The 25,758-nt window shown below is 41.6% G+C and overlaps 1 protein-coding gene across 3 annotated transcripts in view; it reads left to right on the top strand.

Annotated features, from left to right (window-relative positions):
* SNAP23 (synaptosome associated protein 23) overlaps positions 1-25,758 on the top strand; it is a 42,537-nt gene that overhangs the window by 13,291 nt on the left and 3,488 nt on the right. For all 3 annotated transcript variants that reach the window (XM_048854939.2, XM_048854935.2, XM_048854937.2), the window contains 6 exons: positions 9,967-10,076; positions 11,184-11,225; positions 13,508-13,556; positions 14,120-14,237; positions 22,013-22,165; positions 22,801-22,945. In XM_048854939.2, coding sequence (XP_048710896.1) covers positions 10,020-10,076; positions 11,184-11,225; positions 13,508-13,556; positions 14,120-14,237; positions 22,013-22,165; positions 22,801-22,945 — 564 coding nt within the window. In that variant the 5' untranslated portion in view covers positions 9,967-10,019. The remainder of the gene's footprint in view (positions 1-9,966; positions 10,077-11,183; positions 11,226-13,507; positions 13,557-14,119; positions 14,238-22,012; positions 22,166-22,800; positions 22,946-25,758) is intronic.

Raw genomic sequence — 25,758 nt, 5'->3', positions numbered from 1 at the left:
CCCCCCCCCCCGCAGCTCCTATTGGCCGGGAACAGGGAACCATGGCCAATGGGAGCTTCTGGGGTGATAGCCACAGGCGAGGGCAGCACGCAGCGGAGCTGCCTGCCCTGCCCTACCCCACCCCCAGGAGCCACTGCCGGACATCCTGGGCACTTCCAGGAGCAGCGCGAGGCCAGGGCGGGGAGGGAGCCTGCCTTAGCCCTAGCTGTGTGCCACTGCCACCCTGGAGCCACTTGAGGTAAGCGGTGCCGGGCCGGAGCCTGCACCCCTAATCCTTCCTGCCACCCTGCCTTGAGCCCCGTACCATGCCCCTCCTTGCCCTTGCCCTTAGCCCCTTCCTGCACACAGAACCCCCTCCCACACTCCTTTCCACACTCCAACCCCTTGCCCCAGCCCAACATTCATGGCCCTGCATACAGTTTCCCCACCCAGATGTGGCCCTTGGGCCAAAAGTTTGCCCACCCCTGTTCTAGCAGCTCCCTGTGGCTAGGAAATGCTCTGGCAGCAGGGAGCTGTCAGAGCCTTTGCCTGCTGCCTCCCACTGCAGGAGCCTTTCCCTGTGGAGGGGAAAGGCTCGAGCAGCTGGGCACTACGCTGCTAAAAATAGCAGTGTAGACTGGAAGGCACTTCTTGGGTGTGTCGGGAGCCATGTAGGGTCCATAGGCACTGGGTTCAGGCATGTCTTAGTCACCTAAGCAGTACCTCGCTGTCTACTCTATTTATACCAATGCTGGGGGCATGCAGTGTATGCACTCTGCTTGATGCCATAAGGAGTGTGCAGTGTCGAGGTACCCTTAGTGATGGCTTCAACAGTTACCAGTACCAGACTTAATTGATCTATTTATCCTGTAAGTAAAAAGCTTTACTACTTACCTTTTACAATGGCGTTAAATGAATTCCTAGGAAAATCTTACTTTTTGCTTAAATGTTTCCACCTGATTCATAGATTCATAGATATTTAGGCCAGAAGGGACCATTATGATCATCTAGTCCGACCTCCCACACAACGCAGGCCACAGAATTTCACCCACCACTCCTAAAAAAGACCTCACACCTATATCTGTGCTATTGAAGTCCTCAAATTGTAGTTTGAAGACCTCAAGGAGCAGAGAATCCTCCAGCAAGTGACCCGTGCCCCATGCTACAGAGGAAGGCGAAAAACCTCCAGGGCCTCTTCCAATCTACCCTGGAGGAAAATTCCTTCCCGACCCCAAATATGGCGATCAGCTAAACCCTGAGCATATGGGCAAGATTCATCAGCCAGATACTACAGAAAATTCTTTCCCGGGTAACTTGGATCTTACCCCATCTAAAAACCCATCACAGGCCATTGGGCCTATTTACCATGAACATTTAATTACCAAAACCATGTTATCCCATCATACCATCTCCTCCATAAACTTATCGAGTTTAATCTTAAAGCAAGATAGATCTTTTGCCCCCACTACTTCCCTTGGAAGGCTATTCCAAAACTTCACTCCTCTGATGGTTAGAAACCTTCGTCTAATTTCTAATCTAAATTTCCTAGTGGCCAGTTTATATCCATTTGTTCTTGTGTCCACATTGGTACTGAGTTTAAATAATTCCTCTCCCTCTCTGATATTTATCCCTCTGATATATTTATAGAGAGCAATCATATCTCCCCTCAACCTTCTTTTAGTTAGGCTAAACAAGCCAAGCTCCCTGAGTCTCCTTTCATAAGACAAGTTTTCCATTCCTCGGATCATCCCAGTAGCCCTTCTCTGTACCTGTTCCAGTTTGAATTCATCCTTCTTAAACATGGGAGACCAGAACTGCACACAGTATTCCAGGTGAGGTCTCACCAGTGCCTTGTATAATGGTACTAAAACCTCCTTATCCCTACTGGAAATACCTCTCCTGATGCATCCCAAGATGACATTAGCTTTTTTCACAGCCATATCACATTGGCAGCTCATAGTCATCCTATGATCAACCAATACTCCAAGGTCCTTTTCCTCCTCCGTTACTTCTAGTTGATGTGTCCCTAGCTTATAACTAAATTTCTTGTTATTAATCCCTAAATGCATGACCTTACACTTCTCACTATTAAATTTCATCCTATTCCTATTACTCCAGTTTACAAGGTCATCCAGATCCTCCTGTAGGGTATCCCTGTCCTTCTCTAAATTAGCAATACCTCCCAGCTTTGTATCATCTGCAAACTTTATTAGCACACTCCCACTTTTTGTGCTGAGATCAGTAATAAAAAGATTAAATAAGATTGGTCCCAAAACTGATCCTTGAGGAACTCCACTGGTAACCTCCCTCCAACTTGACAGTTCACCTTTCAGTAGGACCCGTTGTAGTCTCCCCTTTAACCAATTCCCTATCCACCTTTCAATTTTCCTATTGATGCTCATCTTATCCAATTTAACTAATAATTCCCCATGTGGCACAGTATCAAACGGCTTACTAAAATCTAAGTAAATTAGATCCACTGCGTTTCCTTTATCTAAAAAATCTGTTACTCTCTCAAAGAAGGAGATCAGGTTGGTTTGGCACGATCTACCTTTTGTAAAACCATGTTGTATTTTGTCCCATTTACCATTGACTTCAATGTCCTTAACTACCTTCTCCTTCAAAATTTTTTCCAAGACCTTGCATACTACAGATGTCAAACTAACAGGCCTATAATTCCTTGGATCACTTTTTTTCCCTTTCTTAAAAATAGGAACTATGTTAGCAATTCTCCAATCATACGGTACAACCCCTGAGTTTACAGATTCATTAAAAATTCTTGCTAATGGGCTTGCAATTTCTTGTGCCAATTCTTTTAATATTCTTGGATGAAGATTATCTGGGCCCCCCGATTTAGTCCCATTAAGCTGTTTGAGTTTCGCTTCTACCTCAGATATGGTGATGTCTACCTCCATATCCTCATTCCCATTTATCATGCTACCATTATCCCTAAGATCCTCTTTAGTCTTATTAAAGACTGAGGCAAAGTATTTGTTTAGATATTGGGCCATGCCTAGATTATCCTTGACCTCCACTCCATCCTCAGTTTTTAGCGGTCCCACTTCTTCTTTCTTTGTTTTCTTCCTATTTATATGACTATAGAACCTTTTACTATTGGTTTTAATTCCCTTTGCAAGGTCCAACTCTACTTGACTTTTAGCCTGTCTCACTTTATCCCTACATATTCTGACCTCAATAAGGTAGCTTTCCTTACTGATCCCTCCCTTCTTCCACTCCCTATATGCTTTCTGCTTTTTCTTAATTACCTCTCTAAGATGCTTGCTCATCCAGCTTGGTCTACAACTCCTGCCTATGAATTTTTTCCCCTTTCTTGGGATGCAGGCTTCCGATAGCTTCTGCAGCTTTAATTTAAAATAATCCCAGGCCTCCTCTACCTTTAAACCCATAAATTCTTCAGTCCAATCCACTTCCCTAACTAATTTCCTTAATTTTTGAAAGTCAGCCCTTTTGAAATCAAAAACCCTAGTTGCAGATTTATTTTTGTTAATCCTTCCATTCAGTTTGAACTGAATTAGCTCATGATCACTTGAGCCAAGATTATCCCCTACAACCATTTCCTCTATGAGGTCCTCATTACTCACCAAGACCAAATCTAAAATGGCATCCCCTCTAGTCGGTTCAGCAACTACTTGCTGAAGGAATCCATCAGCTATCGCATCTAGGAAAATCTGAGCCCTATTATTATTACTAGCACTCGTCCTCCAGTCTATATCTGGGAAGTTAAAGTCTCCCATGATCACACAGTTTCCATTAGTATTTACTTTATTAAAAACATTAAAAAGGGCTCTATCCATATCCAAATTAGATCCTGGTGGTCTATAGTACACCCCAAGCACTATCCCAGGGGAGGCTCTAATAGTTTTCTTCCCCAATTTAATTGTTGCCCAGACAGACTCAGTCATATCCATTTCATCGCTTCTTATTTCTTTACATTCTATCTCATCATTGATATACAGTGCTACTCCACCACCTTTACCTTTATTTCGGTCTTTCCTAAACAGCACATACCCTTCAATACCTGTAGCCCAGTCATGACTACTATTCCACCAGGTCTCTGTTATACCTAGAATATCTGGTTTCACTTCCTGCACCAGTAACTCTAGTTCCTCCATTTTATTACCTAGGCTCCTTGCATTAGTGTACAAACATCTTAATTTTTGCTGTTTGGCCTCACTCACATTCTGTACCCTATTAGGCACGGTTATTTTACTACCAGTATAACCTATTAGACTTGTATAGGGAAACTTGCCTGATTTCATAAAGATTAATCATTCTAATTTTCATTGTGTTCTGAGAAACAGTGGGTTTGGGTTGGCAGTGAGATACTGTGCAACAAAGGGATGTCTAGTGTTTCTGCTTCCCTTTTTTTTTTTTTTTTTTTTGTTGCAATGATTACGTTGTGTGTGGGAACTGTAAGATAAGCGGCTCAGAAAATAGATTAATATTGGACATCAGCAAGATCAGTTAACTGCTTGGCTAACCAAACAAATTAAGTAAACTGGCATAAACTGTCTGTTTGCTTTCATTGTCAGGTGTCCCTGAAGAGGTGGACTGTAAACTCTGAGCACCTACAAGGCTGGAGCTCTGGGAAAGGGTGTGCTTAGGCTGCTGGGGACCCTGGGTTAGCATTGGTCCTAGGGTGGTCTAAGGCAGGTGGGTCACAAGAACCATTTCTGTGAGGGGAGAACAGGCAGAACCTGTGACCAGAAGTTTGCCAGAGATGCCAAGGAAAGAGTATGCTACAGCTTACTCAGACCAACGGAAGCTTAAGAGAACGTGGGGCCCAGTGTGATAGGACACAACACAGCAGCCTGATCGGCCCTAGCAGGGGGAGCCTTACTAGGACTGTGTAACAGAAGTTAAGTAAAAGCAAACTCTCACGTATAAGTTAGTGCTCTGTTAATGCATTTCAGTTTGTCCCTTATTGTAAGAGAGCCAAACTTGCCCCCTTGGAGTGGTGGTCTACCTTGTGCCAACCAAGATATGGGGTCCTTAAACAATAAGGAAAGTACCAGCTACATATTGCCTGCCCTGATGAGATTTGTGGTTGACAAAATGAGCATTTAACACTTTAAAAATAAATCAGTTGAGATTCTGTATAGTCTCCTATTCTTTTTTTTTTTTTTTGGCGGGGGGAGGTCGGAGAAGGAAGTGATTGGGAGTAGAAACATGAATTCCACAAAATGTGATGTATGATGAGGAAACTCTTCCTATACAGCTTTCTGGGTAATACTCTTTCTCTTCTGTTTTCAGTATCTGTCAAAACTGTATTCTCTCCAGTGTTACTGTTGGGACATAGTCTTATTCCCCACATCCATCTGTGATGGAATTTGTCAGGGATGATCTTGTACACCAAGTAAAACGATGATAGCTTTAAAGAGACGATGAACATAATCTAAACTGATTGAATTCATAGACTAGCTTCTTGTGAAGCTTCCCTTAAAATGTACTTCATTATAAGGCTGTCTAAGGAACTAACGTTTGTGTACTCCTGTTCTAGTTCACTGTAATGGTAATGTTTAGGAACTAGCACATGGCTAGGTTGGCTTCAAGAGGAAAGGAGGGGGGGGGGGGGAAATGCCTTTCAGCCTTAGAAAAACAAAGGTGTCAAGATCCTTAATTTTGTTTACTGTTTCATTTAGCCGTGACTGGAAAGGACCTGCAGCCAGCAGTACTACTTTCTCTCACCAGTTAGTACATGCCTTTTGGGGTTCTCTCTCATGGTAAAAATGACGTGCCTGGAGTTGTGTGGGTGAAAATTGACGTGAAAACGAGGCATTGTAACCTTGTGACTTTCTTATGCTTTAAGTGAAACTCCAATATCTGTGCACTGTAGAAGACTTCTTAACAAAACAAGTCCATTAGTCATAATGTGAAAAAATTGCTATGTGGGATTAGTTTTTCTTGGGCTAAAACAACCTTGCTGTGGGAATTCTCTCTGAATAATTACATGAGATAATACTCAACATAAGAACACCTCAGATTCTAAGGAATTCTGGAAGCAACTTGGCTGGTAAGGGTATAAAAGCTGAGTGAATAATTTTGATTTTTTTCAGTTCAGAGACCGAACCAAAAAATCCCGTGGGGGGAAAAGTGTCAGTTTGAACTAAAACTGACTCTCTTCAGTTTTTCTTGCCAAAAAGGAAAATGCACTCCCGTCTTCCCCCCCCCTTCCATTTTTGGTAAAACAAAAATGTCTCATTTAATTGAAACTTTTTTCATTTTTTGTTTGGGTACTTTTCAAGTATTCACCGTTTCTGTTTTCAAATTTAGCTAAATTTCTAAATGAAACACCATTTCAAAGTGAAATGCTGAAACAGTTTGTTTCAAAATGGTTGAAATAGAATGTCTTAATTTTTTTCAAATTTGTTTTGCTAAAACTTAACAGAATTCGACCCAAATTTGTGTGTAGTTGTGGTGCCTTGAAAAAATGCATTGCTAGCAAATTTACTATTGATGGAAAAGAAAAATTCCCCCAGTTTTAGTACAATGTTTAATTCTTTTTCAGAGGTCATGGATGTTTCCTTTACAGAGTAGAAAAACAGTATCTTCTGCAGATGACTTCAAATTGGGTGTTCTTGGTTTCAGATTTATGCTGGCTCAGTTTTAAATTCTTTGTTTTTACTGTGGAATAATAGTTAGCCAGTGCACATACATGCATTTTTGCATTCTGTCTAAAAATACTGCATGTAGATACTGTAGGTTAATATTGAGGAACTTGGTGCTTCAGTGTCAAGACAGCACCGAGGAAAGCTGTAAACAGTCATTTCTCAATTGTTCTGGCTGAAAGAGGAAACAAAGATTGTCAAAAAGGTGCTAGAAGGCTGATACTTTCAAACCATTGTCTAGTATCCAATGTTCTTCTTGGCTTTTTCTGGTATTGACACATTATGACTATTTCACAATTTTATAAACTGAAACCAGTTTCTTAAGCATGATAAATAGAGCAGTGGATGGAGAGTAATAACTTTCAGGTTACTAGTCTGACCAGAACCTTCAATGAAGTTCTGACTGGGGGTTGCCACATCTTTAAATCCATATAAGGGATTGCTTTTCAGTCTCCAAATGGTATTGTCATGTATCACATACTGCAACACCAACGCACTAAAGCATGAGGTTAGGATGATTTAGCAACCTCAGCTCAAGCCTTTATTTATTTTTATGGATCCATGGAACAACTTTTAATTTACTCTTAACCTTTTATATAACGTGTGTCCTTAAAGAGCCATTTTATTTGATATATTGAAGTGCTAAGGTTATTGTGCCCACTCTTCCTTCCCTTCTCTCCTTTTCCTTAACCCATTGCTTTCTGATCTATCGATCATGTATAAAAGACCTCTCCTTAGGCTGGAGGTAGAAGTGCTTTAGTGGCAGTATGATCAGGTTCTTAAAAATGAAGTGCCTTGGATTTATCAAAAACACTGACTTTCTCCAGCTAGACAAGCTTCATTGAGTCTAGATGCTGAGGGCTTTGTGGTGAGGGAGGTGGTACCAGGCCCTTTTCATAAGCAAAGCTTTCCAAATGCTCAAGATCCTTCTTAGCATGAGGCAATTAATGTTCTTCATAAAGTAAATCTAATTCATGCAAACTGTAGAGAATATTGCTCATTGTAGTACATTTAGTTCACAAGCAGAAATCTTGGAAGTTATTCACAGTAATTAACGTTGGCCATTACCCAACAGCTGTGGTTCTCTAAAAGTGGTATGCATACCTCTGGGAGTATGCAAAGGTCTTCCAGGGGGTACATCAAATCATGTAGATATTTACCTAATTTTACAACACACTACATAAAAAGCACTAGTGAAGTCTGTACAAACTAAAATTTCATACAGACAATGACTTGTTCATACTGCTCTATATACTATGCACTGAAATGTAAATACAATATTTATATTCCAATTGATTTATAATTATATGGCAAAAATGAGAAATTTAAGCAATTTTTCAGTCCGTGTGCTGTGACACTTCTTTTTTTTTTTATGTCTGACTTTGTAAGTAAGTACTTTTTAAATGAGGTGAAATTTGGGGGTACATAAGACAAATCAGACTCCTGAAAGGGGTACAGTAGTCTGGAAAGGTTGAGAGCCACTGCCCTACAGTTACAGCAATCTGGACTATAAAGCTCTTGCTGTTACTCAATTAAAATCAATGCTAGAGAGCAGGGGTGGGCAAACATTTTAGCCCAACATTTTAGCCACATCTGGGTACTGAAATTGTATGGCAGGCCATGAATGCTCATAAAACTGGGGTTTGGGTTGCGTGAGGGGGTAAGAGCTCTGGCTGGGGGTGCAGGCTCTGTGGTGGGGCCAGAAATCAAGAATTGAGTGTGTGGGAGGGGGGTCCGGGCTGGGGCAGGGGGTTGGGTTCGGGGGGGTGAGAGCTCCAGCTGAGATTGTGGACTCTGGGGTGAGGGTGGGGATGAGGGTTTGGGGTGCAGGAGGGTGCTCCAGTCTGGGACCAACGGATTTGGAGGGAAGGAGGGGGGGATAGGGGCTGGGCAGCAAGTTGGGGGGTGCAGTCTCCAGGTGGTGCTTTCCTCAAGCAGCTCCCAGAAACAGTGGCACGCCCCCCCCCCCCCAGCTCCTATGTGGAGGCACAGTCAGGCAGCTCCGGATGATGCCCCATCCGCAGGCACCGCCCCTGCAACTGCCATTGGCCATAGTTCCTGGCCAATGGGAGCTGCGGGGGCGGTGCTTGCGGACAGGGCAGTGTGCAGAACTGTCTGGCTGTGCCTTAGCTTCGGAGCTGGAGGGAGGCATGCCGCTGCTTCTAGGAGCCATGCAAGCCCCCAATCCCTAGCTGGAGCGGGGAGAGCCCCAGACCCTGCTCCCTGGCTGGAGCTTGAGGACCAGATTAAAATATCTGAAGGGCCAGATGTGGCCCCTGAGCCACAGTTTGCCCATCCTGCTATAGAGGCAGGATGAAAATGGAGTCAAATGGAACTAATATTAACTTGAAATACTTACAAAAGGACAATCTTGTTGGACAAATAGCCTTTTCTTTTGACTAATCTCTTAAGAAGAAAAATATTCTGCAGCTTCTCTTCCATTTTTTTCTGCCATTACATAAGTTCAAATTGACCATCTTGAAAAGCAGTCCAAATTCAGAACCAGAACAGAGCTTTACTAAACTTTTGATGAAGAGATTGTTGAGAGAGCCAGTGTACAAAAGTATAAAATGCAGTGATTAAATGGTCAGCTCAGACCATTGCAAATTCAGTACCAGAATGGTCATGTGAGTGGTGCAAATGTTAGATTAAAAGCCAATCTGGTGCTGTGCAGACAGTGTCTCAAGAAAGCTTATACCGGGTTAGTTTCTAACACCTATTGTAACTGAAAGGAGTTGAGTTTTCAGTTGACTCCAGGAAATGCTATCTCAGAATAGAAACAGTGTATACTTGGATGCTGTGTATATAACTAAACATTATTTTCAAGTACATTACACACCTCATGCTGAAAAGTGATACCTGCAATTTGTACTTTCAGACTACTGGGCACAATGGTTACCATTTTCCCTGACTCCAAAATCATCAGTTGGATTTCTGTTCTTGTTTGTGAGGTTTTTTTACTTTAAGACTTTCTGGTCTAGGAAGAACTCAGGAAATGACCAGTAGCTAGAATTTCCCATGAAATGTAAATATCCTTTATAGGACAGGGATTTAACAATAGCAGAAAGAGAACCAACTTAAAATACTTTATTTACTGGTTAGTTCATGAGTTTTTTCACTCATACCTCAGTTTTGTAACACACAGGTGAACAGCTCTGTTAAATAACCCCTAGTATTATACAAGCATTGTACTCTGCAGAAGGAAGTAGGCATGCTTTTATACTCTTTGAGCTCAGTGTGTTGCCTTCCAATCATCTTTTCAGTTGAAAAGTGTCATTTGTAGCAGTCTCTACAGACCAATGCAAACCATCTCCAGAACTTTTTATTATGGGTTAATGTTCTGTTTCGATTTTTACAGGAGACTAGACCTTACTTCCTTTTGATCAACTCCTTTTAAAGCAACATCTCATCATGACTGAACTGTCACCTGAAGAAATTCAATTGAGGGCCCACCAAGTCACTGATGAGGTAAACTTTTTTCCAAGGCTCATTCAGGATCCTAATATATAGGTTATCCTAACACAGTGTAAACTTGTGGAGAATAGGAAGGTATGGGGAGCTGAGGAAGAAGATTGCAAGGGCAAAGTTGAATATCCCGAACTTCTGTATCTTCACTTGGCTTTCAACTTGTAGCTGCTGGGGCCAAGTATTTTTTGTTTTTGTGTTTTTTTTTAAATAGGAGCCTGAAATTTCACTCCTAAAGTGCCACTTGCCTGATTTTTTTGAAAGTGCTGAGCACCTACAACTTCCATAGAGACCAATGAAATCTGTGGGGTGCTTACCCTCTTAAAATCAGGGAGGTGCTTAAACACACATTTTAGGATCTTGAAGTTAGGCTCGTATTTTTTATGATCTTTGCTGAGCTATAGTAATTGTCCCTGAGATATCGGAGCAGTTTTTCCTAGTGTCTGAGGAGCACTTGAAGTTTCAAGTTTATTTTGTTGACCTTAGTGTGTATGAATAATGGCTAATGGAGAAGAATCCTAGATCATTGTAGCTCTGATATATGTGTGGATAGTTGCTTATCCCTTATTTCCAGGATACTAAAACTTTGTGCACTAGGTATTTTATTATATTGAACGCTTAGTGTTTGAGAGTCTTATTCAGCGGTGGGCAAACTTTTTGGCCCGAGGGCCACATGTGGGTTGCAAAACAATATGGAGGGCCAGATAGGGAAGGCTGTGCCTCTGCAAACTGCCGGGACCCCTTGCCCCTAACCACCCCACTGGGACTCCAACCCCCCCTGTCCGCCAGCTCCCAGGACCCCACCCCCTATCCAACCCCCCTGTCTCCTGACCTCTGCGCCATCTGACCGCCCCCTGACTGCCCCCTGAGACCGACTGCCCCCTTACCATGCCACTCAAAGCAGCAGGACAGGCTTATTGGAGGTGGGCGGGTGCAAGCCGTGTTGGCCGCATGGTGGCATAGCTGTGGGGGTGAGGGGACAGCGGGGGAGGGGCTGAGGGCTCAGGGGCCAGGCAGGACGGCTCTGCAGGCCATAGTTTGCCCACTTCTGGTCTTAGTGAAGCACATGTTGTTGTTAGAGATTCAATATGTTAAATCTTCTGTTTCTAGTCTTTGGAAAGCACAAGGAGGATTCTTGGCCTGGCTATTGAGGTAAGAGAGCGCTTGCTAAATCTTTGGAAATGCACCAACTTGGTGAAGCAGTGATGTCAAAGAATCTCAGAATAAATTGACTATACTTTATCAAATGTACAAAGTAAACAAACTGGAAAAAAATAGAAATATTTTTCTCTGACCTTTTCAGTTATAGTAATTTGTAACAAAAGTAATTGAAAAAGAAGTTCAGACAGTTTTTTTGATGCTGTCATAACTGGAAACACTAGAACTGTCTACTGGCAGAAGATAAGGTGAAATAGCAGACAAGTGTACCTTGAGAGATGGAGGAGACTAGGGCTTTAAAAAATAACCCAGTTATAGGGATACAGAATATGGAGACAAATTATTGGTTATCTAAAGAGAAACTCTTCCTCTTCTGAGAGCCACAGTTGTGTAGACAGCTTTCCAGGTTGCAGCTGAATCTCCTGCACTTCCATGTTGTCTGACAGGTCAGAAATAGTTGGTGTCTTGTGACCAGTGTTAAAAGGCAAAGTAACTATTGGGATACAAGACCATATAGAAGCAACACCGAGTGGAACTGGATAACGTTTCACAGTCTAATATCTGGCAATCCATAGTAATTCCATCTGAAGCCGCAAGGAAACTGAACATTGGTTCCCAAAGTTGAAACTTGTATCCAGCCATGACTGCTTGGTAACCAGGAGCCAACCACACTACCTGAAGAGTAGGGGGGTGGGTGTGAGATGTATATCTTTTTCTTTGTTTCCATGCCCAAAGGGAAGGTCTGAGCTGCCTTGGGACTTCTCATCCTCATTGACTGCTGTCAGTGAGCCAGGAGTTAGATGGGGACTGGCATTACCAGCAAACCGAGAGGCGTCCTTGGCAAAGGCTGTCATGGGAGGCATCTCATGTGCATTCTTCTTGGATTCATTCATAAAATTTCTTTCTCTTCTGAGAAATATGCCAAGACTTAATAACACTGAAGACTTGAGCTTTTACTGGCTCTTAGAGTTAAGGACAGCTGAAGATTGCAAAGATGCATCCTCAAAATGAAGATTTGATTGAGGGTATGCTTGACTGCCTTGTGCTGTGGCACATGCTATTTTAGGAACTGTGAAAGATCCTGGCACTAATGGGGTATCACATCAGCTAATTCTAATTTAACAAAGCTCTTCAATACTGGAATCTGTGGTAGTGACATACTTAACTCTGGTTTCTTCAGTACTTGAGAAATTGCAAGCGCCTTTAAACTCCCCACACTTTAAAGGATCCTTAGAGAAAATCTGCATTGGACCAGAAAGTTTTGCCTTTGTAGGCTCAATAGTCTGACTCAGGGGTGTCTCTACTGATGTGACCTCAGTGCCCATTTGAAAACTTGAGCACTTCAGCCCTGACTAAGCTTTGGGATTGATTTCCCCAGTGCCAGAGCTGCTGTTGACTTTGACTGGCCTAAAATTGAATGTAGGCTACTTTGTTACTTCAAAGGGCAAGTGGCTGATCTGGTGTAGGGTCCAGAGACTGGGCTCATAAGGCTTCCTCCAGGAGGAAGTCCTACCACTTTCGCTGCCTACTCCGGCCATCCTATGTGAAGGTCTTATCTACTGGGCAGTGACGTAGGTGGTGAGGTTGGGAATTGATTTCTCATTGATTTGTCCATGCCAAGTTTGATCCGTTTGAATATCTGAGTAGGGCAAATCACTTGAAATACCTTTCCCTGTTTAGATAAAAGGGATTTCTACCTACCTTTAATTGCTTCTGCACTGAGACTAAGCAAAATTGTCAGTCCAAAAAAGACTCTCAGAACACTGTACATTTCTAAAAAGGATATTAATAGAAGTGCCATTTCAACCAGAACTGCAGTATTGTCACTATGTAGTCACTTTTTTTTACACTATCCTATCATGTGACACTAAGGGCTGGTCTGCACTACCACTTACGTTGATGTAACTTTCATTGCTCAGGGATGTGAAAACGACACCCCCTGGGTGATGTAAGTTACATCGACTTAGCGCCAGTGTGGACACCGTTTTATGTGAGTTGGAGACGCTCTCCCGCCAACATCACTTCCGCCTCTCAGGGAGGTGGAGTAATTATGCCGATGGGAGAGCGCTCTCCCATCGACATAGCGCATCTTCACCAGACGCGCTACAATGCAGTAGTGTAGACTTGCCCTTAGTGGTGGTCTGCATGGCAAGCTTCCGTTATTCCAATATTGTAGTTCAGGGCAGGTGTTACTCTAGTTAGCACTGGGGCCTTTGACTGTGTGCTGGTATACTGACAGCAGTGTTATTTCTGCAAACCTCCTTTTCTCTTTACAGTCCCAGGATGCAGGAATCAAGACTATCACCAGGCTGGATGAACAAGGAGGTGAATTCTACCTGTGTGCAAAGCAGAGTTGTGAATATTAAGTCTTAATGGTCTGCAGTAATATCTGTGCTTATGTTTGGTGTCCTAATTTATCAGTCTTTGGCCTCAGTAACTCATTTTGGTATAGAAATGAGGTTACTTCACTCGTCAGATGTTCCTATGTTTGTGCAATTACAGTATTTAAGGTTTAGGTCTGGTTCATGTCACCAGAGTTTGCAAGCTGTGCAATTAACTGTGCTATTGAACCTCCCGTCCCATCCCCCTGACAAAATAATGTTTCTTTACTTTAAAAGCAGCTAATAACATCTAAAACATCCAGACAACATCACTATTACACTGGGGGGGCTTTTAATTTAGGATTGCTGGAAACGTATAATCAAAAATTCTATTGCCGCATATGCCACTGTTTGCTTTTGCTACAAAAAGTCCCTTTAGGGGACGAGTGGCTTGAATATACAGATCTAATTTGTAGCTTAGATGTTAAAACACTTTGGATAAAAGCTTCCCCTCTAATAAGGTCTAATCTCTCAAACTTTTGTATGTTTTGTAACTACTTTTTTTAGAACAACTAAGCCGGATAGAAGAAGGCATGGACCAAATAAACAAGGACATGAGAGAAGCTGAAAAGACCTTGACAGAGCTCAACAAGTGTTGTGGCCTCTGTGTCTGTCCTTGCAACAGGTCAGTTAACAAATCCAGACCCAGGTCTGAATTTCTGGGATCCCACAAAAAGAGTACCCCATTGGGGAACATTCAGAGATGAAATAACTAAAGAAAAGCTTTCTACTTGCTGTTGGAGTAAAAACTACACTGATAATAGTCAACTTTCCCTAAGTGCTTTTTAGGGAAATTGATAACTGCAGCTTGCTGAGGAGTGTACCATTAGATAGGGATTAGTAGCTAAAACATACCCACAGTAACCACCTTTTAGATTTGTAAATAATGGGATCCCAATCTACCTGAAGCTTATATGCAGTAAAGCAATATTAGTGTTTAAAAATAACTTCAGTTTTCAACTTTTTCTTCTCCCTCTTTGTAATAAAGATCCATTGGAATTTGAAATCTTCTTCCCAAATGTATTTCTCTGTTGCTGGGACACTGGCTTATTAAGACTGGTAATATGTGCTGGGCTACTCTGTTTTTCTTGGCATGGGGTGAGAGGAAGGTGAACATATTATGGCATTTATTTTTGCAGAGGACAAATAAGATCTAGCATTGAGTAGACTTTACAGATGAGTATATGTGGGGGTCAGAGTGGGGGGGGGGGGGGGGGAAGGAAAATGAGAATAGGCCTTGGTCTTACCAGCTTTAAAAATCTCACATTACTTATTACATTCTCTATTTTTATTTTTTTATTTTGCAAGCTTTTGTCATAGTGCCTTAATTGTAATCAGTGTCATCACTGGCCTCTCAGAAAATGTCAGTTAAAAGGGTTTTAGATCATGCTGGATGGCATTTCTGGTGTAGTTTCAAACATTTGTAGCAAAAGCAAATAGAGCAGAGAGGGATGTCTTGTACTCTCTCTAGGCAGTTTTACCATTGAGCTACCACTAGTTGTTATCTCTAAGCTGCTCTAAAGTATTAAATGAATTTGTGGGAATCTTACAAAAATGGCTAAACAGGCCCCCCTTCCCCCCACCCCCCTTAGGGTGCTAGGGGAAAAAAAGGGGACTCTTCGTATGTATACTGGCCAAAGTGAGTTGTTTGCAAATTTTTATTGTGGGCCCTATCAGTGGGCCAAAAGGAGAGCCTAGATCTCTTCAATGCTTGAAGTGGAAGCAAGGTAGTTAAACTGTACATTCAAGCCCTTTACATGAGGGTCTCATTCAGAACAACATAATGCTATGTGATCATCCTAAATTAAAATGAGCATGAGGTTTTCAGGACTAAAAGTTCAGACTTCTGTTTCAACAGTTTGACAAGTAAATAGCTCGGATCTGGCCTGTAGCTCAACACAAAGTTGTTGTACCAATGTGCAATTTCATTCTTCTTAACATAACTTGCATCTTGTCAGTATCTCCGATTATAATCATGTCCAGGTTTCTGAATTTGTCACATTGGCCACTTCCAGTAAGTGATTCATCTTGGGCAAAAAACCTGATATCTCGTGCCATTGAATCTGAGCAGATCATCTATCAAGACCACTCTGTATTTGTGTTGGAGTTTGTGGCACTTCCAAGTATGTTAATTCCGGCAGGTGACTTTCACAGTGAGGTGCCTTGTGAAGTTTGGAGTGTGCTGAGGTATATTAGGGAAGCAGTGATGAGGTCAAGAGTAGAAAACTGTACTGAGTGGATCTGAGAAATGCTGACGGTCCTCTCACCCCAATGTCCCACTTATGAGTGGTGTCTTACATAAATGTTCAGCATTAGGATAGCCAGTCTTCCACACACAGGCTGAATTTAAACACCAGAGTGCCCACAACTAAATGTTTTAGTCTTTTTTCTTTCCCTACTTCATTCAGATTATTTAAAGCTACTTTGTTTTGAAAGCAAAGGACTTCAGCTGAAAAAAACTGTCACTAACCACTTGCTTGCATGTTTGATGGTTTTTACTGTTCTTTTTTCCATTCTCTCCTAACATACCCACCTTCCACTTACTTAATAAAAATGAAGACTAAACACTAGAAGCTGGATTCAATTAACTGGTGAAAGCGGACTTTAGGACAAGGTCAATCTTGTGACACAGCCTGTACTGTTAACCATCTGTCTAAGGTGATGTTCTAAATGGGTACGTGTTTGCATGGGCATGCTGTTTGCATGCAAGACATGTTGTGACTGTCTGTGGTTTTGTGGTGTTCCAGTGTAACATTCATGTCTATAGAGAGCACTTTATAGAATGGATTAGGTATGGGAAGCCTAGTAACTCTACAGCCGCCCCTCAAGGGGCTGGATCAAATACCAGAACTGTACCAGTTGATCTTCAGGATCTTAAACATATTGGCTTCCTTTTCAGGAAGGTGTCAAACTTCCCCCAGTTAGACACACATGGAGTAATAGTTTGGAAAATTACTTTAAACATCGCAACATGGCAGTCATGTTTGTATTTCAGTGAGTCACTCAAACTTGTAGAAATAAAAAGCTGATCTTTCTCATTGTCCAGCACCATAAAACTCCACCTGGGGTGTAAAAGTGAAGTTGCATGTTCAGACTTGTGCATCATTCTGTATGGCAAATTCTACTTTTATTTACAACTGTGCCACCCCGTTGAAGAATTGCAATCTCTATTAATCCTGCACAAACCAAAATAGAATCAGCATGCTCTCCCATAATTGTGTTGCTTTGGTTCTAACAAGTAAAAAGTAGTAGAAATGAATTTTTCTTACTAAAGCAAGTTCCTTTGGGTGAATAAACAAAAGGGATCCGATCTGATCTGACCAAGCTCCATACCAGAAATGTGACTGAATGCATCAGTTTACACTGGTATTTGTAGAGCTCTGCTGAGGGTGGTATTACATGGGCTCTGACCAAAGACTAAGGCATTCTTCTAAGCTAGAGTTGTCTGCCCTTTTCCTCATTCCCAGTAAACAAATGTGAAGTTGCCTGAATTTTGGCAGCTAAAACTTGGGCAGAGATTCTAATGAGAGCATCAGTCTTCATTTGATACTATTATCATTTTTTCTTCTCAGGACATTTTTTTATATCACAAACTTTTTGAATAGGTGCTGCAAAATTTTAAACTTTAACTTAATGTTCTTGAAAGGTGCCACACTGACAGAAGTCCTGTAATTACAGCATAGGTACAGTGCTAGTGAAAGCTTCCCCATACTGCCCTGCAAATGTTTTGGCCCAATGAAGAAATAGAAGGAAGAGGGTAGTTCAGGCTTAATGGCCAGTTTAATCCTTGGTCTCACTTGTGAGACTACCTACAAACAAACTTAGTTTGTATGGGGTGGTTACAAAACCTTTTCTCTGAAATTTTACACGGGTGTAATTTTTAAAAATTTTTAATAATCTCTCTAACTTGGCTATAGAACTACTTGCCTTTTTAACTCATATTTCATAGCTCCTTGCCACTGCTGCTATAAGATACTTGATTATAATAGGGCTTTTGCCATATCAGGCCATCTTTGCTTTTTTTTGGATCATGCACTAAAATCATAATGGTAAGTATGACTTAAGTTATCCTGTGTTTAACACATCAATCTATTGCTGGAAAACTACCCTTGAAGAATCCAGGAGCGATGGCATCAGGAAATCATCCCTTGGATACATTTGAAATGCTAGTCAAGTGCATAAATGTTTCCCAAGGTTGCTTCAACCTCAAGGTACCTCTTGCTCATCCCCTGTTGAGGATTGTGTCCAAATCGAAATAATTATGCTTCTCTGTTCATCTGTAGTCTTGTATTTAAGATGTTGCAGAAAATGACAAAAAAAAAAAAATCCCCAAAAAACCCACAGATTTTAATTTAGTGTCTTAAGGCCTGGTCTAAATACAGCTTTTGTACCAGCATAACCCTTTTGGTTAGGGGATAAGTTTTCCTCTCTAAATATTTATAGTGGTACAGCTTCTACTGTGAATGAAGTTATATTGCTACAAAGGTGCTTTACGCTGGTATAACTTATTTCCATACTAAAAGGAGAATATACTATACTAATATAACTGTGTCCACATTAGAATAGTTGTAGCATTTTGTACTGCTTTAACTATACCAGTATAGTATAGCTCTTGCATTGACAGAGAGAGCAGTGCACTGTGGTAGGTATCCCACTGTGCAACTGGCCGCAGGGTGCTTTGGGAAGGGTTTGCAATGCCTCGTGGGGCAGGTACAGTGTCACATAATGCAGGTTTCTCAATCCCATCGTTCCATGGGCACCCTACTAGATTGCCAGCTGCTTTTCAACTGAAGTGCATAGGGAGGGAAGTGGGGTGTACACACGGCAATGCCACTGGGAGAAAGTTTGGGGGGGGGGGCAGTGTGTATGTGAGAGTGTGTTTGTGGGAGAGTTGAGTGTCAGCATGCGGTCTCAAAGTTCAGACAGCCACCAGAAGCAACCAGTCCTGAGGCAGGGAGTGGTTGGAAACTCCCACCTGCCCCTCTCTCTCTCTCGCGCGCACACACACACGCGCGCACACACCCTACCTACACCTCTGCCTGCCTCTATGCTCATAGTGTGGGAGAGAGCAGCATTCCACATTAATGATTCGCTTTTTGTTGCGGGAGCTGAGTGGTATCCTTAGCTGTCAAATCTTCATGGAGCTTTAACAAGGGAGGAGCACATGCTTGTGTAGCAGGAATGCAGGGGAGCCAGTTCAAAACAGTGAGCAGAAAGGTCCTGGCAGGCATTTATTTTGTTGCCAAAAGTGGCATTGCAGTGTGTACACCTCCACTGTTTTGCTGCCAAAAGCTGCCTTTGGGTGACAAAACTCTGCAGTATAGCCAAGGCCTTAATGACTTTGCAGCACAACTGCTATTGAAAGTCACTGGTGTTTTTACTTTCAGTAGGACTTTTACTCAAGAAGAGGAGGATATGCCCATTATGCAATTGTGTGTGTGGGGGGGAGAGACAATAGCAGATAATGTGGAAATGCTAAAATGCCTTTCTTGTTTTAACCAAAAAGGTTAGTAGCAATCAGATGTTTAATATAGTGAATGCCAATGAAAATTAGATAGGATCTGAGACTAAAATAGGGAAAGAACAAATTTTAAAATTAATTAGACAAGTTAGATGTCTTCAAATTGGCAGGGCCTGATGAAATACATCCTAGAATACTCAAGGAGCTGACTGAAGAGATATGAGTCATTAGCAATGACTTCAAAAACTCATGGAAGACAGCAGAGATTCCAGAGGGCAAAGAGTGCCAATCTATAAAAAGGGGAATAAGGACAGGGAATTATAGACCAGTCAGCCTCAGTACCCAGAAAGATAAGGGAACAAATAAGCAAACAGTATGCAAACACCTAAAAGATAAGGTGATAAGTAATAGTCAACATAGCTTAGGTTGGTTTGTCATGATTTGTTCTAAACAAATAGCTTTCTTTATCAGGGTAGCAAGCTTCCTGGATGGGGGGAAGCAGTAAACATGTTATATCTTGACTTAAGTAAGGCCTTTGATACTGTCCTGCATGGCCACCTTGTAAACAAACTAAACAAATATAGCATAGCTGGAGCTATTATAAGGTGGGTGCAGAACTGGTTGGAAAACCATTCCCAGAGTAGTTATCAGTCATTCTCGAGCATTTGTTGCAGTGCTCATCCATCCTGACAGCTGAGAAGTTTTTCCTAATGTCCAGCCTAAACCTCCCTTGCTGCAATTTAAGCCCATTGCATTTTCAATGGGGTCCTGCAGGCAGGGATCAGTCCTGGGTCTGGTTCTGTTCAATATCTTCATAAATGATTTAGATAATGGCATAAAGAGTACACTTAAAAGTTTTTAGATGATACCAAGATGGGAGGGGTTGCAAGTGCTTTGCAGGATAGGATTAAAATTCAGAATGATCTGGACAAACTGGAGAAATGGCCTGAAGTAAAAAGAATGAAATTCAATAAGGACAAAAGCAGAGTACTTCACTTGGGAAGGAACAAACAAAGTTGTACGCATACAAAATGGAAAATAACTGCTTAGGAAGGACAACTGTAGAAAAAGATCTGGATGTTATAGTGGATCACAAACTAAATAGTGAGGTGAAGAAACAGATTGACAGAGCCAGACGAGTACCCAGAAGTTACCTACTACAGGACAGGCCCAACAAAGATAATAACAGAACCGCCACTAGCCATGACCTTCAGCCCCCAACTAAAACCTCTCCAACGCATCATCAAGGATCTACAACCTATCCTGAAGGACGACCCATCACTCCCACAGATCTTGGGAGACAGGCCAGTCCTTGCTTACAGACAGCCCCCCAACCTGAAGCAAATACTCACCAGCAACCACACACCACACAACAGAACCACTAACCCAGGAACCTATCCTTGCAACAAAGCCTGTCAACTGTGTCCACATATCTATTCAGGGAACACCATCATAGGGCCTAATCACATCAGCCACACTATCAGAGGCTCGTTCACCTGCACATCTAACAATGTGATATGTGCCAGCAATGCCCCTCTGCCATGTACATTGGCCAAACTGGACAGTCTCTACGTAAAAGAATAAATGGACACAAATCAGATGTCAGGAATTATAACTTTCAAAAACCAGTCGGAGAACACTCCAATCTCTCTGGTCACTCGATTACAGACCTAAAAGTGGCAATTCTTCAACCAAAAAAACCTTCAAAAACAGACTCCAATGAGAGACTGCTGAATTGGAATTAATTTGCAAACTGGATACAATTAACTTAGGCTTGAATAAAGACTGGGAGTGTATGGGTCATTACACAAAGTAAAAGTATTTCCCCATGTTTATTCCTCCCCACGCTGTTCCTCAGACGTTCTTGTCAACTGCTGGAAATGGCCCACCTTGATTATCACTACAAAAGGTCTGCCCCCCCCCCCCTCTTGCTGGTAATAGCTCACCTTACCTGATCACTCTCATTACAGTGTGTATGGTAACACCCATTGTTTCATGTTCTCTGTGTATATAAATCTCCCCACTGTATTTTCCACTGAATGCATCGGATGAAGTGAGCTGTAGCTCATGGAAAGCTTATGCTCAAATAAATGTTAGTCTCTAAGGTGCCACAAGTCCTCCTTTTCTTTTTGCAGATACAGACTAACACGGCTGCTACTCTGAAAATTAAACAGGAGTCAACAATGTGATACTGTTGCAAAAATAAACCTGAACATCATTCTGGGATGTATTAGCAGGAGCATTGCAAGCCAGACACGAGAAGTAATTCTTCCATGCTGATAAGACCTCAATCTGGAGTATTGTGTCCAGTTCTGGGCACCACATTTCAGTAAAGATGTGGACAAATTGGAGAGCGTCCAAAGAGCAGAAACAAAAATGGTCTAGAAAATATGTTCTGTGAGCAAAGTCTGAAAAACTGGGTTTGTTTCTTCTGAAGAAGACTGAGGGGGGGACATAAGTCTTCAAGTACATAAAAGGTTATTACATGGAGGAGGGTGAAAAATTGTTCTCCTTAACCTCTGATGACAAGTCAAGAAGCAATGGGCTTAAATTGCAGCAAGGGAGGTTTAGGTTGGACCTTAGGAAAAACTTCTCAGCTGTTGGGATGGATGAGCACTGCAACAAATTGCCTAGGGAGGTTGTGGAATCTCAATCACTGGAGATGAATTGGAGGTTTTTAAGAAGAAGTTAGACGCACACCTGTCAGGAATGGTCTAGTTATTCCTTAGACCTGCCTTGCGTCCTGGAGACTGGACTAGATGTCCTATTAAGATCCCTTCCAGTCCTATACTTCTATGAAATCACTTGGGTGCCTTTGAAAATCCCACCCTGAAAGAAATAATTCTCTCCTTTCCCTTGCCACCTGGGGAAAAAAAATCTGGTGTCCTCTCTTCCCTCTGTTGATCTAGCATATATTTGGGTTTATCTCTTTTTGGTAGAACAAAGAACTTTGAGTCTGGTAAGTCATACAAGTCAACCTGGGGTGATGGTGTGGAGAACTCAACAGCCCATGTTGTATCCAGCCAGCCAGGACGTGTAACAAATAATCAGCCACAGACCACTGGAGGAGCAAGTGGGGGATATATTACACGGTACGTTTGTGTATCTTCCCCCCAAACATGTATGCCATTAGATACCTTTTAAGTCAGTTTCTTCCTCCCAGAATGCATTCAACTAGAGTGGCTGTACATTAAATCCTTACTGTCAATTGGGAAGGAAGCCCTTTGGTGAATTGCTTTCACTTGGGGATTTATAGCTGCAGTTTCACTGCTCCTAGCATGCCGTGGTGGGAATAATTACTATACTTAATTAGCCCCTGGATGCATATGAGCTTGGTGCTCCAATTATTGTGGTGAATGTTGCATTTGGATTTGCTCTGTCACATAATGAAAGGGCACCTGACACAGAATTTGAATCCCTCTCTAATACAGTAGAGCATAATCTGCCAATGGCTCTTTGTTTTGAATTTTGAGGCCATTTTAACGAAACTGCTTTGTCCAATTTCTTTCAGCAAAATTAATTTAAGGAGAAATAGTAGCAGGCTGCATGCTTGAATAGATGGTATTAAAGTGAAGCAGCCCCCCTTCTCTGGCTTAATAGCCCCTGCTCTGAAAATGTGGGTTGTGATGAGAAATGTTTTAGTGGGAGTTTATTGAACAACATTTTGGCAGTGGGGAAGCCACTTTCTGGTTCCTGAACACAGGGGTCTCCTGATATTTTTCAATAGGATAACAAACGATGCCAGAGAGGAGGAGATGGATGAAAATCTCACTCAGGTGGGAAATATCCTGGGGAACTTGAAAAACCTGGCCTTGGATATGGGCAATGAGATTGATTCACAAAACAAGCAAATAGACCGGATAAATGAGAAGGTAAGAACCAAATAATCCTGTTCTTGCCATCTCCATCTTGGATATAGTGACACGAGAAGAATTATGGAATACTCTTAAATTAATGGCAGGTTTCAGAGTCGCAGCTGTTTAAATTTAAATTAATGGGTTCACTATGCTGCCTTTATGAACATTTGCAGTGATCAAGTGCATCAGGCATATGCAATCATACCATACTAAACTTTTACTACCAGTTCCTGAACATATTCAGTATCTTACGTGTTCAAATCATTGCATGTCCTTGGTATTCTCTGTCTACACAATTCAGAAGTACAGGACCTGGAATGCTTATGGATTAGTGTTGTAACTGACAAATCACAAGATTGGGTACTGATGGGAGTCTGTTATAGACCACTAAATCAGACTGCAGGATGGCTCTTTCAACCTCTATCTACAATGTGTGTGTATGGGGGGGAAGGGTAACTGTTACGTAGGGGAGTTCTATCTGGGGGATGTATGAAGGAGGTCTTTATGTTGGTACTTTATGACTAGAAAAACTTCTTTGAGTTGCTAAAACTTATCTATAGATCTCTAACAAAGTATTACACCCTACTAACAGTACTTTTATATTAGACCTCATTCTGACAGATAAAGATTAATTGATCACCTAATTAAAAATTAGTGGTTGCCTACTAGAAGTGGTGATGATCTAATTACATTTATTTGCCAACTGAATATAGTCCTGACCAGTAATATCTATGTTTGTGTTTTTTTTGTTTTGTTTTTTTTAAAAGGGCCAATTTCCCAAAGCTGAAACCACTTCACAGGCTTTTACAACTCCCTTACGCTTACTCACAGGATACCATCTCATTTTCATTTAACAATCATTAAAGCATTAGAATCGTTTCAGATTCCACCTCACTGCTGATGATATCCTTTATAATAAAAGCCCTATGCTCTGCTATTGACAACCTGCACAATTCTGCATAGAAATGATGAAGCATATTGCATCCTGAACATGCACCTCTTCCCTGTCCTCACACATGAGGGTACAAAACATAGATCTCTTGACAGAGCTGTGACTGACACGTACCTCAGAGTATTCCACAGATCTTGCAAACACATCTCTATGAAGCAGAGCTAACTACTGCCTCCACAATTCAGTACAGCTATGCCTGACACTGACCACACTCATTTTACCTGGAGTGCATGTAGATAGTAAATACTTACACTGCTTTCATGTCCAGACTCACTGCTAACACACTTTGTAATAAAACTCCTGTACCCTGCTAATGTAAACTATTCCATCCTGTATACTATCCTGAAGGTATACATGCAGCTCTTCCCTTTACTCACACATGTCAGAGGGTGCAAAACAGATCTCTTATAATCAAGGCTCTGCTACACACCTCAAACTAAACCTCGTATCACAAACACACTTCTACCAAGCAGGCCAACTATTGCCTCCACCATTTAGAGTAGGTACATCTGACGCGCTGACTGCATTTGGAGAGTATGCAAATAATTCCCATTGGCTATTGCTAGCTTGATGGAAACAGAGGGAAGGTGACATGGATAACTGTTTTCCTTTTGTCCTTTTAATACTGCTAGATGGGATCTTCTGGGTGAGAGTGAATGGGTTGTAAAAGGAGGTGAAGAGCTTCTACATTTCAGCAGCTGTGGGGTTGGTAGAGTAAAGATGTGTGATAACAGGACATATTGGAGCATTGCTGAAAGAGAACAGAGAAAAGGTTGCATGGCAATCTTGACTGTGCATTTCCTGGTTTTCAGACGTTTGAGGTTTTGCTCAACTCAGTGGTATGTTATCCTGTTCCAGAACACCAAGCAACCTTACCTATGCATTAATATAGGGGTTTTGCTATTGAATATACAGAAGAATGGTGGTGTTGCCAATGTATATGGCTTTATTTAGACTGTCCAATTCTTATACCCACACTTTAAAAAGATTGTAGACAAATTGGAAAATGTGCAGAAACGAACTACAAGAATGATTCGAGGCCTGCATTACCAGCCTAAAGAAACTCAACCTATTATTAGTTTAGCAGAGAGGCGGTTAACAGGTGACTTGACCAGCCTGTAAGTATCTACAGGAGGGCAACATTCTGACAGTAAAATACTTTTTTAATCTAGCGGACAAAGACATAAGGTTAAATGGCTGGAAACTCAGCCTAGATAAAATCAGACTAGAAATAAAGTACACATTTTTAATAGTGAGGGAAATTAACCATTGGAATTACTTATCTAAGGATGTAGTGCAGTCTCCAGAGTTTGATGTTTTTTTAAACCAAGATTGGATGTCTGTCTAAAAGATGCTTTGGCTCAACCAGACACTATGGGCTTAATGCTGAAATGACTGGGTCAGGTTCTGTGGCCTGTGTTATGATCATCTAGTCTGACATGCATAATGGTCCATTCTTGTCTCAAAATCTATGGAGCTTGGATCTTTTCTTGAGATGTAAGAACACTGCCAATTGTCTAATGGAATTGGCTGATTCTTGGATGCTTTAGTTTAATTATAGGTGTTTGTGATCTTACCATAAATTTTTTGCCAAGGACATAGTGTTATGACAACAGTACATTCAAAAGACTCATGGGAGTCTGTTTTACACAAAATACCTTACCAATTGTCTTTCCTTAGTGTTTTAGATTAATCATTTTCAGTTGGCAGTGCATCCTTTTGGTCATTTTGCATACATGGGGAATGGCTTAATTTCTCCTATATTCTAAGGGCTGAGTACTGTGGTATATTTTTTAACGTTGAGAAGTTGTGCCACAGGAGCTCTGAGGATTACTATTTTCTATGGAAGACATTAAGTATTAGGGAGGAAAAATCC

Source organism: Caretta caretta, chromosome 6 (assembly GCF_965140235.1).
Source record: "Caretta caretta isolate rCarCar2 chromosome 6, rCarCar1.hap1, whole genome shotgun sequence".
Lineage (NCBI taxonomy): Eukaryota > Metazoa > Chordata > Testudines > Cheloniidae > Caretta > Caretta caretta.
The sequence above is the reverse complement of the archived record's forward strand: the minus strand, read 5'-3'. Positions and strand labels throughout refer to the sequence as shown.